The sequence below is a fragment of the Hemiscyllium ocellatum genome, chromosome 46 (genome assembly GCF_020745735.1).
Source record: "Hemiscyllium ocellatum isolate sHemOce1 chromosome 46, sHemOce1.pat.X.cur, whole genome shotgun sequence".
Taxonomy (NCBI): Eukaryota; Metazoa; Chordata; class Chondrichthyes; order Orectolobiformes; family Hemiscylliidae; genus Hemiscyllium; species Hemiscyllium ocellatum.
In genome coordinates, this window is record NC_083446.1 from 6,458,903 (window position 1) to 6,476,479 (window position 17,577).

General features: G+C 45.6%; 1 protein-coding gene across 1 annotated transcript in view; it reads right to left on the reverse strand.

Annotated features, from left to right (window-relative positions):
- Positions 1–416: 416 nt before the first annotated feature.
- Positions 417–17,577, reverse strand: part of LOC132836332 (receptor tyrosine-protein kinase erbB-4-like) — a 54,234-nt gene continuing 37,073 nt past the window's right edge. The window contains exons 10-14 of the mRNA XM_060855776.1: positions 16,096–16,217; positions 13,969–14,078; positions 12,476–12,635; positions 6,869–7,005; positions 417–2,957 (exon numbers count right to left, since the gene is read on the reverse strand). Coding sequence (XP_060711759.1) covers positions 2,684–2,957; positions 6,869–7,005; positions 12,476–12,635; positions 13,969–14,078; positions 16,096–16,217 — 803 coding nt within the window. The 3' untranslated portion in view covers positions 417–2,683. The remainder of the gene's footprint in view (positions 2,958–6,868; positions 7,006–12,475; positions 12,636–13,968; positions 14,079–16,095; positions 16,218–17,577) is intronic.

Below are 17,577 nucleotides of genomic sequence, written 5' to 3' on the forward strand. Positions count from 1 at the left end.
CAGTCCACTGGAGACTCAAAAAGAGCATTACATGATTCTCCAATCTGCGTGACCCCTTGTTGAGCTCCTCAATGTTTTCTGGGGTCAACAACCTTGTAGACTAGACCAGGTAAGAATAGCAGATTTTGTACCTTGAACAACATTAATGGGCCAGGTGGGTTTTTCCCATGTTATAATTCCATGGGATAGTAGTTTTTTATTCCAAATTTATTGCATTCAAAACCACAGCTGCCATACTTGTTTTGATAGAGTAAGTAAAGAGACAATATTTCCAATTGTTGGTGGAATGGTCAGAAATCTGGGAACACAAACTTAAGAGACATGAAAAACATATTGATGACGTAGCAGACCATACTGTACTTGTCTGAACAGAGCACACTAAGTAGAAAAAGAAAAGTGAACTTTTCCAGATCAGATTCTCAATGTCTTTCAATGCCTTTTATTGTTCAAGGTCAGTACATTGTAAAGTGTGAACAATTTGAAAAATAGTTATTTTTCACCGATTTACAATCACTCTGTTTGCATTTTTTTTAAACATAGAACAAACTAGATTGCGTAGGGGGCCTCCCTGCCTATCTTGAAGCTCTGTTTAACACAAATCTGTAACAGCACTCCCCCCAACCCCAGGAATTTATCACAATCTTACGGTCTTTGGCAAAAAGGACTAGAGTGAGAGTTTGGGAGAATTAAGAAAATTTGTTCTTCATACAGCAAACTCCAGAGATGTGATGCACTAGCTGAAAGGGTGGCAGAAGAAGAAATCAAGGAATTGGATGAGTAATGAAAAAGAGTTGCAAGGCAGGAGTGTGGTAATTGAATGAGCTTCCTTCAGAGTGGTGTGATTCCATAGTGTCAGATTGTGCATTTCTGCTGCACCAGCACCACCTAGTGAGATTAATATGTATTACAGTGGCACATTTTATCATCATTGAACAGTTAAGTCATTACACTGAAACAATTTGAACCTTTGTCTGCAAACACCTGGTCTGTTGAGTGTTTCTTGCATTGTCTGTGGTCACATGCCAGCATCTGCAGTACTTTGCTTTCTCCTATTTCTTTCCCCAACCCCCCACCCCAAAACGTGTAATGCATGCACCCAAAATTGACTGGTTGCACTGGAGGGTCTGTTTCCATGCCGAATGACTCTATGACGAGGTAGCGGTTTACACTTTCTCCACGCTGGGGGTGGTGGTGGTGGGGGAATTGCATGGTATTAGAGAGAGAGTGGAATAAAGACCATGGAAGCTGAGTATGGCTCTCTCAGATTCTAGCTGGAAAAGCACAGCAGGTCAGGCAGCATCCAAAGAGCAGGAGACTCGACGTTTCGGGCATGAGCCCTTCTTCAGGAGGGCCCGAAACGTCGATTCTCCTGCTCCTTGGATGCTGCCTGACCTGCTGCGCTTTGCCAGCAACACATTTTCAGCTCTGATCTCCAGCATCTGCAGTCCTCACTTTCTCTCAGATTCTGCTCAACAAGTCAATCCTTGCTCAAGCAGCAGTAATGGACCCTAGATTAACCTCAGGTTCCCCAGACTCAGGAGGAGAGTAAATTCTGGCTTCACATCGCCTCCTGCTGCTTGTGCCTGGAAGTGGGACGTAAACTCTACTTTATCATGGTCACTGTCCACCCGCTTAATCTCCTACTGCAGCTCATTATAAACCTTACCCTATTATGGATTCTATACAACCACTTAATCTTTTCCCAAAATCTGTCTATATGACACTTTAATGGACCTTACCCATCCAACTGATCTCTTCCCACAGCAGCACGTATATCCCCCTGCATCACTCAACTAAGAGATTTTAACATGAGCTTTCAAGTTATGTATTACCTTTTTACTGATGGATTGCTTGGGAGAATATATAGACATGTAAGCCATGGACGCAAGATCATTGGGACCCTACTTCCTGTTGCATCGAATATTAGCACCTGTTTTCGGACGGTCTGGGTCGATCATCCAAGATAGTGCCTGAACATCCCAGGAGATCTCAAGCTCATTTAGATATAGCACCAATGGAGGCAGAGTTCTAGAGCACAAGAAAAGACCCTTGGGCCCATTGAGTCTGTGCTGATCAAGAAGAAGCATGTAACTATTCAAATCACGTTTTCCAGCTCTTGACCCATAGCCTTGTATGTCTTGGGATCACAAGTGCACATCTAAATACTTCTAGAATATTATGAGGGTCTCTGCCTCTACCATCCTCACAGGCTGTGTGTTCCAGATTCCCACCACCCTCTGGGTGAAAATTATCTTCCTCACATTCCCTCTAAACCTCCTTTCCCTTACATTAAATCTGTGCCCCTTCGACGTTGATTCATCCACCATGAGGAAAAGTTTCTTCCAGTCTATCCTGTCAGTGCCCTTCAATATTTTATACATCTCAATCACGGCCTTCCTTGTCCTCTCTGCTCCAAGGAAAATAGCCTAGTCTATCCAGGCGCCTTCAATGTTGAGCAAACTATCCTCCTGATGCCTCGTATTAAAGCAACTAACACTGCAGGAAATTAATTGCACCAGGAGTAACTGTGAAGGGATTTTGTCCGAATGATGCACTGAAGGTTTGCATGATTAAATCAAGTATTGTTAATTTTGCTCAATAACTCATGAGGCCAGCTCAACCCTTCAGTTCCTTCCACAATCTAATCAATATTGTGTTCTCATCCGATAATTCAACCTTCACCCTAAGTCTCCAATGTCCTTTCGCAGTCGCTGCCAGTGTCCATGTCATCATCCAGCACCACTACATAGAAGTTTCTTGTTTCGTCATCCCAGACCTCAGCCCTGCTTGTTGTTTGGTCTGCCGCTCCATGTGCCCCAGTGTTTGTGTAGTAGACCTCACCCTGGTCCTCGAGGATGGGCAAGGTGGACAGAAGCTCCTGGAGAAGTGATCTGAGCTCAGCAAAGGTTGGTCGCTGTCCTGGATTCAGGAACCAGCAGCTGAACATGAGGTGGTACCTGGGAAGAGAAGACTGTTATCAGCAAAGAGGCCACTTGTTGTCATCAACACTTTGATGTCAGTAGTGTCTATCAGACTTCCATCATGAAAACCAGCCTCCCATCCGTTGGCTTCATCTATACAGCCTGCTGTCTTGGTAAAGCAACTAACATAATCAAAGACCCCTCCCATCCCTGCTTATACTCTCTTCCACCCTTTTCAGTTGGGCAGAAGATGTAAGTGTTTGTTTACATTCACAAAGAGAAGAAGATGGGAAATTAGAGATGGGCAATAATTGCTGGTCTATGCAGCGATGCCCTCATCCTGTGAATCAATAATAAAAACAGAACAGATTCAAGAACAGCTTCTTCCCTGCTGTTATCAGATTTTTGAATGGACCCCTTTAATGTTAATGTTGATCTCTCTGTTTCTCTCTGCATTTTCTGGGCAACTGTAACACTATCCTGCACTCCATTCTGTTACGCTGATGCACTTGTATACGATGATCTGCCTATAAAGCACATGTGCAACACTTTTCACTGTACCTCAGTACACGTGACAATAATAAATCAAATCAAATTGGCAGCTAGTGACTTTTATTTGTTTACGGTGTTGTTGGGAAGCACTTCTTCAGTCAAACGGGCATGTAAACCTGAAATGTTTTCCCTTTCTCTTTTAAAGGGGTGTGGCCAACAATTGTTACCCATCCATTTTTTAAATTGCAAAAACATACACGCATTTAGGAAATAATTATCTGTCAGCACATATAAAGAGCCCTAAAACTGTTCCGTACAGTCTGCAGAAAAACAGACTTTGACATTCCTCAGAACTTCCCTGCAGTTGCGAAACAGAGGCACTTTCTACACATGCGGGCGACTATTTACATTCATTTTGAGGCATTGAGGGGGTTTGAGTACTTAACCAACCTTCATTATACTTGGTCAAAAATACCTTAGATGATATGTCCTTAAGCACATAATCTTGGACCTTGGAATGTGCCAGTCTGCAACAGTCAGTTGAGGCTAACTGTCTACACTGGAAGGCCAACAAGTTTCGGGCAGACTAAAGTGCACCATTCAGTAAGGTAACGGCCCTCCATGCACAGTTGATGTTGTATCGGTGTGCATTCTGGGGAACAGCCCGTACAGCACAGCACAGAGTTACTCAGGACTAACCTCTATAAATGCTAGTGCATATCTCTGCCAACCTTCTTTGCACAGTCAAGGAGATAGGTGACCATCTTTTGCCCCACCCAGCTGCTTTGAGGGCAACATGTGGTGGTGGAGAGAGTCCAAGCCTACATGAAGGACCTGATGGGCAGTGCCCTCCTCACCACCAGCCGAGCTACGTCTTGGTGCTTGTCGGAAAGTCCTGGCAATGGGGCAGTCTGCTAAATGACTTTGACAGTCTGCTCAGGGAAACTCCCAACAGGATCTACTCTCTCCTTTTCCCCTAGGATCTCAACTATATACTTACATGATGGACTGGAGATCAAAAGTGCTTTCCTTTGCAAACTTTTCCACAATGGACAGGGGTGATCTGGAATGGTCTAACTACGTGGAGTGTTCTGCAGCAACAAGGCCAGACCTATTTTCTGTAACACTGGGGACAGGTAGAAGCTCAGTACGTAGTGATATTTGGTGTTTGCGTACCAAGGGTTTACACACAGCTTGATGCAGCTGCACACAAAGGTGGCTATCAGGGTGAGGGTAGCATTGGATACATCCTTCTTATCCAGAGCTTAGACATGGTCCATTTTTGACTTCCAGATGATGTGTGGAAGATGACTCAGGTGGCTGCAGTGGTGCAGGCTCGGGGAATGGACCAGACCTGTGCCACGTACACCAATACCAAGAGTACCTCACACCTGGTTTTTACCTGCAGGGAGTGGAAGCTGTGCTCCCATAAGCCCAGTTTCTGCCTCACCTTGGCGATATGCCCATCCCAAGTTTCGGCACGTGCCCCAGCCCCTCCGAACCACATTCCCAGCACCTGACAGTGAAGGGGTAAAGGATCAATCAGCCAAGTTCCCAGAGATCATGGCCTCGGTATTGCTTCAATTTACCTTGCTCCTGAGGCAAGTTTGAACTGGTCACAGGTGTTCATGAGTCTGGGCACTGCCAGTAGATCCGAACAAAAAATGGCGATGTCATCCATGTACCAGGTCCCTAACTGTCCTTGAGTTAAATGGCTTGCACAGCTATTTCAGAGGACAGGTAAAAGTCAACCACATTGTTATGAATCTAGAGTCACATTTAGGCTAGACTTGGTAAGGATGATGGATCTACGTTCCGAAATGATATTGGTGAACCAGATGGGTTATTACGACAATCATAATTTCACAGGCACCATCACTGAGTCTAAATTTTAATTCAAAACTTTATTAATACAATTTAAATTATGAATACATGTCCCTAGAACCTTGGGGGGTCTCTGAATTACTCGTTCATTACCTCGATTCCACTGTCTCCCAAAGATTCACTCAGAAATAAGCTCTTGACGTTGGAGATGAATTGAAAATTTCAAAACCGAGGTGGATAGCTCGTTATTGAGTCAGGATGTCAGGCAATGCAACTAATCTGGGTAAATGGATTTGAGATTCAATGGTCAGACAGGCTTGAGGGGCCAAATGGCCTCCTCGTGTCCCGGTACATATAGCAAACAGTCGTCAGATGGATCACTGGTAAATCTGTCTATCTATGGTGTTAGTCGAGAGCAATGCAGACAAAAAAACTTCTTGCTCTTCAAGATACCAGTAGGTCATTGCCTCTTATAGGGGAATGATGGCCGAGTGATATTATGGCAAGACTATTAATCCAGAGACCCTGGTAATGTTCTGAGGACCTCACTATAGCAGATGTTGGAATTTGAATTCAATTAAAAACATCTGGTATTAAGAGTCTAATGATGACCATTAATCCATTAGGGCGGCACGGTGGCACAGTGGTTAGCACTGCTGCCTCACAGCGCCAGAGACCCGGGTTCAATTCCCGCCTCAGGTGACTGACTGTGTGGAGTTTGCACGTTCTCCCCCTGTCTGTGTGGGTTTCCTCCGGGTGCTCCGGTTTCCTCCCACAGTCCAAAGATGTGCGGGTCAGGTGAATTGGCCATGCTAAATTGCCCGTAGTGTTAGGTTAGGGGTATGGGTGGGTTGCGCTTCGGCGGGTCGGTGTGGACTTGTTGAGCCGAAGGGCCTGTTTCCACACTGTAAGTAATCTAATTTAATCCATTGTTGGGTAAAAACCCATCTTGCTCACTGATGTCCTTTAGAGAAGGAAATCTGCCATCCTTACCCCGTCTGGCCTCCATGTGACTCTAGACCCACAGCAATATGGTTGACTCTCAATTACCGTCTGCAAGTAGGGATGGACACTAAATGCTGGCCTAGCATTTTAAAAAAGTAACACCACAATCTTTAACATCTACCTCAAAGGGTTAACATTCTCACCTGAAGAAAGGTACCTCCAAGACTGCAATGGTTCCTCAGTACTCCACTCAAACATCAGCCTAAATTGTGCGGACAAGTCCGAGAATGAGTTTCGCGTTGTCTCAGGGAGAAAGCTAGCATGCTTTTTGAGACTGGCTGCACTGGAATCCTGCTATCTCATCAGTTGGTAGCCTCCAACCTCTGGTTGTATGAAGTTTAGCAGTTTGAACCCTCCTTCCAGGACTTTGACATAATTTAAGACTTATTCTCCTATCCGGTACTAAGAGAATTCTGGAGATGTCTTTTGGAAGAATCATGAAACCCAAGTCTACTTATTTACTCTGTCACATTTTGAGGGCTCTCCTGTTGATCTTCGCTGCTTGAAGGCAGAAGACCATTTTCCCCAGTCCCTTCGCGGAACTGAACTCCCTCAACCCTGGTATTATGCTTCGATACTTTTCTGATTCAGAGGCAGAATGAAGAAGAGAAGATCCTGGCACTTACAATTTGTCGAGACAATCAGGTGGTTGCTTCAGTCGGTTCCCCTCATGTAGGTAGTCATAAACCTCGTGGTTTTGTATGCCAGGATAAGGTGTCTTCCCCTGAGTCACAATCTCCCACATCGTCACTCCGAAGGACCACTGTGAATAGGGAGCAGGTGTCGGTTCAGTGCCATTGCAGTGGCCTCCGGACTTGCCCACTCTAACACGCTTCCAGCCATTTTCCCATCTGCAAACCCACCCTCTGTATATTTCAACTCATCTGGATTTCTGCTGACATTGTATTCCAGCTCGCAACAAGTCCCACTCACCCGTCACTCAAACATACATGCAAACAAGGAACAAAGGTAGGCCACTCAGCCCTTCAAGGCTGCTCCGCCATTTAATAAAATCATGGAGTCCCTACAGTGTGGAAGCAGGCCTTTCAGTCCATTAACCCTCCAGACAGCATCCCTATTCTATCCTGTAACCCTGCATTTCCCATGGCTAATCCACCAAGCCTACACATCCCTGGACACGACAGGGCAATTCAGCACGGCTAATCGACCCTAACCTGCTCATCCCTGAACACTGTGGGACAATATATTTCTCCGCCCCCGAGGTTCCCAGCTTCATTCCTGATGAATGGCTCTGGCCCGAAATGTCGATTTTCCTGCTCCTGGGATGCTGCCTGGCAATTTAGCACGGCCAATCCACCTTAACTTGCACATCCCTGGGCACTATGGGACAATTTAGCATGGCCAATCCACCCTAACCTGCACATCCCTGGGCACTATGCGACAATTTAGCACGGCCAATCCACCCTAACCTGCACATCCCTGGGACACTATGGGACAATTTAGCACGGCCAATCCACCCTAACCTGCACGTCCCTGGGCACTATGGGACAATTTAGCACGGCCAATCCACCCTAACCTGCACGTCCCTGGGCACTATGGGACAATTTAGCAAGGCCAATCCACCCTAACCTGCACGTCCCTGGGCACTATGGGACAATTTAGCATGGCCAATCCACCCTAACCTGCACATGCCTGGGCACTATGGGACAATTTAGCATAGCCAATCCACCCTAACCTGCACATCCCTGGGCACTATGGGACAATTTAGCACGGCCAATCCACCCTAACCTGCACATCCCTGGGACACTATGGGACAATTTAGCACGGCCAATCCACCCTAACCTGCACATCCCTGGGACACTATGGGACAATTTAGCACGGCCAATCCACCCTAACCTGCACATCCCTGGGCACTATGGGACAATTTAGCACGGCCAATCCACCCTAACCTGCACATCCCTGGGCACTATGGGACAATTTAGCACGGCCAATCCACCCTAACCTGCACATCTTTGGACTATGGGAGGAAACCAAAGCATTCAGAATAAACCCATGCAGACATGGGGTAACGTGCAAACTCTACAAAAACAGTCAGCCGAGGGTGGAATTGAACCTGGGTCTCTAGTGCTGTGATACAGCAGTGCTAACCACTGAGCCACCGGAGCATGGTTGATCCGGTTTTAATGTTAACCCTACATTCCTGCATACTCCCAATAATCTCTCATCACCTTGAGCAGCAATAAAACCTATCTACGTATGCATCAGAAATATTTAAATATTCTGTATCCACTGGCTTTCAAGGATGGAATATTCTCCCACAAGACGTACATGGATAGGATGGATTTAGAGGGATATAAGCCAAATGCTGGCAAATGGGACTAGATTAAATTAGGATATCTGGTCAACATGACGAGTTGGACCAAATGGTCTGTTTCCATGCTGTACCAGTCTATGACATTATAAGAGGAAACATCTTCTCTATTTCGATCCAGTCAAGTCCCCTCAAGACCTTTTATATTTCAATTCAGTCACCTCTGACGCTTCTAATGTCCGGAGGATGCAGGTGTAGCCTGTCTAAGCCTTTCCTTAGAAGGCAATCCGCATACTCCAGGTATTAGCCTAGAGGATGTGCAGGTTAGCTGGATTAGCCGTACTAAATTGTCCCCGTAATGTCCAGGGGTATGCAAGATTATGTGGATTAACCACGGGGTGACAGATTTGGGGTGGTTCTGATACTCATTAGAGGGTCAGTGCTGACTCATTGGACCCAAAGGTTTGTTTCTGTACTGTCAAATACTTTGAAGTTGCTTCCAATACATTAACATGTTTCCATAAGGACGGTCTTCGAGGAGAAAGTGAGGTCTGCAGATGCTGGAGATCAGAGCTGAAAGCCCTGAAGAAGGGCTTATGCCCGAAACGTCGAGTCTCCTGCTCCTTGGATGCTGCCTGACCTGCTGCGCTTTTCCAGCAACACATTTTCACCTCCGTAAGGACGGTGACCAGTACTATGCCCCAGTCTTCCAGGCACAGTCTCACCAATGCAAACCTGTGCTCTTTGATCTACACTAGCTTCTGTTCTGCTCGTATACAAAACATAAAATGATTATCAAATGTGCTTGAATCCCTCCATGATATTAAGTGTCTCTAATTATCGATACTATTTTGGCCCCTTTTACCCTCTGACTTTCTCCAGCTGTGCCTGCTATGAGTCCTGATTTTCTCTTCCCCAAATTCGGCAGCTCTGCCTTCACTCAGCTAAGCTTTAAGATCTGCAATTCCTTTCAAAACCTCTGACTTTTTGCTTATTTTGCCTCCTTTGTGATGCTGTTTAAAGCCTACTTATTTGACTAAGCATTAAGGAACATGCCTTGACATATTCTTCAGTGAAATGACTGCACGCAGTTCTGGTCTCCCTGCTATAGGAAGTATGTTGTTAAACTTGAGAGGGCGCAGAAAAAACTTACAAGGATGTTACAGGGTTGGAGGGTTTGAACTATATGGAGAGGCTCAATAGCCTATGGCTGTTTTCCCTGGAGGGTCGGAGACTCAGGGCTGACCTTAGTGGGCGGCACGGTGGCACAGTGGTTAGCACTGCTACCTCACAGCGCCAGAGATCCGGGTTCAATTCCTGCCTCAGGTGACTGACTGTGTGGAGTTTGCACGTTCTCCCCATGTTTGCGTGGGTTTCCTCCGGGTGCTCTGGTTTCCTCCCACAGTCCAAAGATGTGCAGGATAGGTGAATTGGCCATGCTAAAATTGCCCGTAGTGTTAGGTAAAGGGTAAATGTAGGGGCATGGGTGGGTTGTGCTTCGGCGGGTCGGTGTGGACTTGTTGGGCCGAAGGGCCTGTTTCCACACTGTAAGTAATCTAATCTTATGGAGGTTTATAAAATAAAGGGGAAGGTGAATAACCAAAGTCTTTTCACCAGGTTAGGGGAGTCCAAAACTAGAGGACAAAAGTTTAAGGAGTGAGGGGAAAGATTTAAAAAGGACCTGAGGGTTAACTTTTTCATGCAGAGGGTGGAGCATGTATGGAATGAACTGTCAGAGAAGATAGTGGGGGCTGGTACAATGACAACACTTAAAAGGCATCTGGATGTGTATATAAATAGGAAGAGTTTAGAGGGATATGGGCCAAATGCTGGTAAATGGGACTAGATCAGATTGGGATACCTGGTTGTTGCACCCATGGTATCTGTGTCGATGCTCTGACATGTCTTGCAGTGGTTGCCATGACAGGGTTGTACAGTGTTGTTGTCTTTAGTATCCATTACACATGGGGACACCATGTACGCAGTGAGTACCCGTGTGACTCAGCCAACGTTGTCTATCTCATACGCTGCAGGCAAGGATGCCCTGAGGCATGTTACATTGGCGAGACCAAGCAGCCGCTACGACAACAGATGAATGGGCACCGCACAGTTATCACCAGGCCGGAGTGTTCCCTCCCAATTGGAGAACACTTCAGCGGTCCGGGACATTCGACCACAGACCTTCGGGTGACCATTCTCCAAGGTGGACTTCGGGACAAGCAACAATGCAGAGTGGCTGAGAGGAGGCTGATAGCCAAGTTCAGTACCCATGGGAATGGCCTCAACCGGGACCATGGGTTCATGTCACATTACAGGTGACTCCATTGTACTATACACTCTCTCATACACACTATAAACTTGCAGACCCACGCAGAACCCCTCTCATATGTACAAACATATACTGCCTGCACTCACACCCACACCTGCACCATCTCACAGGCATATACCCCATCACTTTCACACACACTTAACCAAGCTTACACACACATATACTGTACACACACACTCCAACACATGCACTCACACCCATATGCACACACTCACTCTGTCTCTCCTACATGCGCACACATGTAAGTTTATGGGGTAAAATTGTTTTCGCAGAATTACATTTTATTTTGCTCAAAACCTGCATGGATCCATGTAAGATTCTGTAAACCCTGCTTTAGAAATATAACCAATCTGACTCAACATAGGGACACAGACAGACCTCACACCTTAATGCATTGTCTAAGCTGAGATGGCACCTACTATTAGTAAAGCTACAGATATCTTGAGAATGTAATTTTAAAGAAGTTGAATAATTGAATCCCTACAGTATGGAAATGTGCATTTCGGCCCAACAAGTCCACACTGACCCCTCTGAAGAGTAACCCACCTAGACCCATTTCCCTACCTACTATCCTACATTTACCCCTGACTAATGTACCTAACCTACACATCCCTGAATGCTATGTGCCATTTAGCACGGCTAATTCACCTAACCTGCACATATCTTTGGACTGTGGGAGGAAACCAAAGCACCCAGAGAAAACCCACGCAGACACGGGGAGAATGTGCAAACACAGACAGGCGACTGAGGCTGGAATCAAACTTGGGCCCCTGGTGCTGTGAGGCAGCAGTGCTAACCACTGAGCCACCGTGCTGCTCCAATTTTACATTCTGAGATTTACACTTTAAAGAACAGAAACCAGCATATCCCATTCTAAAAGATGAAAGACTGAGTCTAAAATTGTTTAATGTATCATTATTACACCTCCATGACACTACTGTGGCTATGAATTCTGTGTCTTATGGTCTTCTCCACAACCACCTGAGGAAGGAGCAGTGCTTTGAAAGCTAGTGTTTCCAAATAAACATATTGGGCTATAACCTGGTGTTGTGTGATTTTTCACTCTGTCCAGCCCAGTCCAACACCAGCACCTCCAAACTTAACAGATTAGGCAGGGTTTCTGTTCCTCATCCAATGACCACTTTGGAATGCATCTTGTCTCAGACCATCTGGTCGGGAGGCGATGGGATTGGTATTCAACGGTGACTCCCTCTATTCTGTGACACTCTGGTTCACATAGCTATCTGGTGGAAGGGAATGGAATTGGGGTTTGCCTGTGACATACTTCATTGGATGGTACTCACTGCTTCAGATCAAAGAATAAGAGAACATAAGAAATAGGATCAGGAGTAGGCCATCCGGCCCCTTGAGCCTGCTCCGCCATTCAAGAGGACCGTGGCTGATCTTCCTGTGGATTCAGCTCCACCTACCCGCCCACTCGCCACAACCCTGAATTCTTCTACTGTTCCAAAATCTATCTTTGCCTTAACAACCTTCTGTGGAGCATCTCCAGCACCAATAAGGCAAGGAGAGGATCAGAAGCTATGCTCAGTTCTCTGCCAACCCCTGAAAATGATTCCTGGTCTCCCTTCATTCATACCTCCGGCAGCTAAATACAAAAACGTGGCGTACCACATCACTTTTTGTTGTGTAGATCGACTCTGCCATGCTCTCAATAGCCATCCATTTCACAGGCATCTTTGAGACTGCCTTCTGGCGATAGTAATTACTGGCGTAGATCTTTTTAGACAAGCCGAAATCAGCAACGCGAACCCGCATACTGTCACACAGCCTGTGCAAAAGGAATTAGAGTTAGAGAGAGGAGACTATCCATGTCATCAACCAGAATGCTTTCAGTTCTCATTTCCAGTGCTACCCAGCCTGCTGTGCCAAAGTCCTTCAGAGGTTGTCTCAAGTGTTTCAGTCCTGCGATTCCTGAGTACAATCCCAGCAGTGACAACCCACCCTAATTCAGCATTAAACAGTCTCGCGCGGGGACGTCATAGACTAGTTGGCGTGAGTGAATAGAAATCACCTCAAACTGACACAGTGTAGAAAGCTGTTCTCCAAGGCTGCTGTTTGAGCAGATTTGAAGGAACATTATTCCATGTCTAACTCTGTGCTATAAACTGTCCTGGGAGAGTTTGATGGTGAAAGTGTAAATGGAGCTTTACATTGTGTCTAACCGTGTGTTGTACCTCTCCTGGGAGTATTCAACAGGGTGTAGACAGAGCTTTATTCTGTATCTAACCCTATGCTGTCCCTGTCCTGGGGAGTGTTTGATGGGGGACAGTGTAGAGAGAGATTTACTCTGTATCTAACCCCGTACTGTCCTGGTCCCGGGAGTGTTTGATGGGGAGACTGTATCTAACTCTGTACTATAACTATCCTGGTGCGTTTGATGGGGGCAGTGTAGAGGAAGGTTTACTCTGTATTTAACCCTGTAGTGTAACTGTCCTGAGAGTGTTCAACGGGGACAGTGTAAAGGGAGATGTACCTTGTATCTAACATGTACTGTAACTGTCCTGGGAACATTTGATGGGAACAGTGTAGAAGAAGCTTTACTCTATCTAAACACATGCTGTCCCTGTCCTGGGGAGTGTTTAATGGGTACAGTGTGGAGGGAGCTCTACTCTGTATCCCGCTTGACCATGCCCACTCCTCACCTCACGACGATACACGGTCACTTTCCAAAGGGATTCACTGGGTATCAACGTATGATCATTTTTTTGGTATTTTCGAATCAACCTGTTCAGAGATGTTACGACCTCTAGAGCAGGTGGGAATATGAACCCATGCCTCCTGGCTCAGAGGTAGGGACACTACTACTGCACCAGACGAGCCTAGCCCATGTTTTTCATTTAATGCCATGCCTGACCCAGTTCGGGTGCTAAGACTATTTTAATGCTCCTGTCAGTGTTTTTGATGTGACCATCTAAATCATCGCGGAGTCCAAGAATCAAATGAAAGGTCATAATGGTGTGTATGGCTTTGTTCCATCCCGGGCAATTAAATAGCCAAATGGTGGTGGGTTATTAAAAAGGGAGCTAAATGAGCTGCCAAAGAAGATAATCACAAACCCTGAATGACAAACCCAAGCCACCTAAGGGCTAAACACCACTCACATGCAATTCCGAGCTGCCAGGTCTCTGTGTAGAAAGCCTTGGTTACTCAAATACTCCATCCCTGAGGCAATGTCAATCATGAACTTCAGGATGATCTGCAGAGGTATGTACTAGGAAAAGAAAGAGATATTGCCTTAATGTCAAGCACGTCGAAACATTTCCAATATTCGGCCATGATTTCAGCAATGCGTTAGCACCATCTCGTCTTCGAATCAGAACACTTTGGGATACAGCTGCCAACCTAGAAACCTGAACACTTAATCCAAGCCAGCATTCCCAGTGCAGTACTGAGGGAACGCTGCACTATTTGAGATTCTAAATGAAATTTTAAACTCAAGTTTCCATCTGACTTCTCAGACGAACCAGAAAAGTGCCATTGTATTTGAAGAACAGCTAAGGAGTTTTGACTGCTATCCTGGTCAATGCTTCACCTTCAATCTGTTGTTCATGAGGCCTTGCTGCATGCAAATTGGCTGCTACATTTCCCACAGGACAAAATGGCACCTAAACTTCAAAGTAAGTGGCTACAGATCTCTGTGGGGTACCCGAGATAATCAAAGGTCCTATATAAATCACAACGTAATTTCTCTTTGACTCTGTAGAGATCCCTTCATTCCATTCAGCCTCTATACTCATCCCTACACATCAACCAATAGCCCATTTTTAAACATTCATTCATGGGATGTGAGCACCAACTGGCCCATCCCTAGTTGTCCCTAGGTGGTAATGAGCTGCTTCCTTGAACCATTGCAGCCCATTTGCTGTAGGTAACTTGCAAAACCATTTTTCCAGATTTTACCCAGCAACCAGTGTTCGGTGTTCTCATAGCTTTCAAAAGAAGTTATGCAATCTCTGAATATCTCCATCCTCTAGGATGGGGGAGCCGAGCACATTAGTGTGAGAGATATAGCTAAAACATCCACCACAGGATGATCCTATTCAATCTTCTTTAGAGTCCGTTTCCAATCTTCAGCCAATTTGGTTCATCCCTTGTTATAAGTTATAAGAGCTGACAATAACGCTGTGCTCCAGAACTTGCCGGACCCCTAGTCAAGCTACAACACTGGCATCTAGCCGACAACGTGGAAAATTGTCCAGGTAGGTCCTGTATATAAAATGCAGGACAAATCCAAACTGGAAATTATCAGCCAATCAGTCTACTCTTGATCCTCAGTAAAGTGATGGAAGGGGGTCATCAACAGTGCTCCTAAGTAGCTTTTGCTTAGCAATAACCTATTCACTAATGCTCAGTTTGAGTTTTACTAGGGTCACTAACCTTCTGACCTTATTATAGCCTTGGTTCAAACATGGACAAAATAGTTGACCTTCAGAGGTGAGGTGAGAGTGACTGCACTTGACGTCAAAGCCTCGTTTGTCCTCAAGAGCCCAAGCAAAACTAATGCCAATGGGATGAGGGACAGGGGGTTTGGTTTGAGTCATAAATAGCACAAAGGAAGGTGGCTGTGGTTGTTGGAGGTCAGTCATCTCTGCAGGAGTTCCTCAGGCAAAAACAATGCAAAACCTGCTCCATCAATGACCTTCCCTCCACCATTAGGTCAGAAGTGGGGATATTCGCTGCTGACTGCACAATGTTCAGTACCATTCATAACTATTCAGATACTGAAACAGCCTGTGTCCAAATGCAGCAAGACCTGGACGATATCCAGGTTTGGGTCGACAAGAGGAATGTACCTTTTGCACCACGTTAAGTGCCAGGCTAAAACAGCAGCTCAGAAGTCAGGAATTCTGCAGCACGTAACTCAGTCATTTGTTTCACATAATTTCTTTAAGGAAGCACCCTGATATATTTTACATGTTTAGAAGTGCAATATAAACACAAGCTGTTGTTGGAGACTGGACAGACTCCCGGAGGATAGGTGCGACAGTTCTGTCCCAACAGAAGACCAGCAGCAGGATGACCTAGCAATAGTCCCTTGTCTCTGTGATCCAGAAAAACCGAGGGAGCGGTGGCTAACTCACACCCCACAGTGTCCAAGACCTGAACAGAGGCCTGGAAAGAAATGGAGCAATGAACCACACATAATAAAAGGTAGGAGCTGACTACCAGTGGCCTCATGGGCTGTTGCTATGGGTTCCAATGGATTAATGTGAATTAGATCCAGTTACCACAGGGTTTTTTCTGTGCCTTGAGTTGAGGAGAAAGCTGCGGAGGTCTCCGTGAGGCATGAAAGGAAGGATGACCATCGGCATTGGTATTTGCCCTGCAGAGCAAACTTCGAGTGATATCCCTATGGAAAATAGAGAAATAACCAATGTCAACCCACAACCACTGAGCGTTCCCAACAGGAACAGAGAATAATTGATGATATTTACGCTTTATTGATCAAGGTGTACAGAAAGTGAGGAAGTTATGCTGAACCTTTATAAATCACTGGTTTAACCTCAGCTGGAGTATTGTGGCCAACTCAGGGCATGAAGCTGTAGGAAACATATCAAAGCTCTAGTGAAGTTGAGTGGTGACGTGATAGAGTTTATAAAACAATGAGGGCTGTAGATAAGGTGAATAGTAGGTGTCTTTTCCCGAGGGTGGAGCATTTCAAGACTAGGAGACATATTTTTAAGGTGAGAGGAGAAAGATTCGAAACAGACATGAGGGGCAACTTCTTTTACACAGACTGTGGTTCGTGTGTGGAATGAATTTCCAGAGGGAGTGATGGATGTGGATGGGGTTACAATGTTTAAAAGACGTTTGGATAGGTTCATGAATATGAAACGTTTCAAGGGATTTGAGCCAAGCACAGGCAGATGGGACTACTTTAGTTTGGGATTACGGTCAGCACAACTAGTTGGACCAACTAGTTTCCGTGCTGTATGACTCGATGACTCTAAGTGCTTAGAAGCAATGTATACAATGCTGAATGGTGTACCAAGATCTCAATTACATGTAGAGACACAAGCATGGTTCTGTTTATATGTACATGTGAATTAAGAGCAGGAGTAGGCCACTTGGCCCCTCGCCCCTACTCCACCATTCAGGAAGATGGTGCTGACCTGTTAGGGTGGCATGGTGGCTCAGTGGTTAACACTGCAGCCTCACAGTACCAGGACCTGGGTTCAAGTCCTGACTCAGGTGATTGTTTTTGTGGGGTTTGCACATTGTCTACATTGGTTTCCTCCCACAATTCAAAGATGTGCAGGTTAGGGTGGATTGGCCATGCTCAATTGCCCATTGTTTTGGGTACATTAGTCAGGGGTAAATGTTTGGGAATGGGTCTGGGTGGGTTACTCTTCGGAGGGTTGATGTGGATTTGTTGGGCTGAAGGGCCTGTTTCCACACTGTAGGGAATCTAATCTAGTCATGATTACCTTATATTTCTGCTAACTCTCATAATCCTTAACTCCCTCACTTATCAAGAATCTATCTTCCTCTGCCTTAAAAATATACAATGACTTCCTTTTGAGAATGGCTGACCCTTTATTTTTAAACAGTGACCCTATTTTTCGATTCTCCCACAACAGGAAACACACTCTCCACATCCGCCCCTCTGGATTGGATATGTTTCAATCAAGTCACCTTCTACTGTTCTTACCTCAGCAGACACAAGTCTGTCAAACCTGTCCTCAGAAGAAAAGCCAGGTATTACTCTG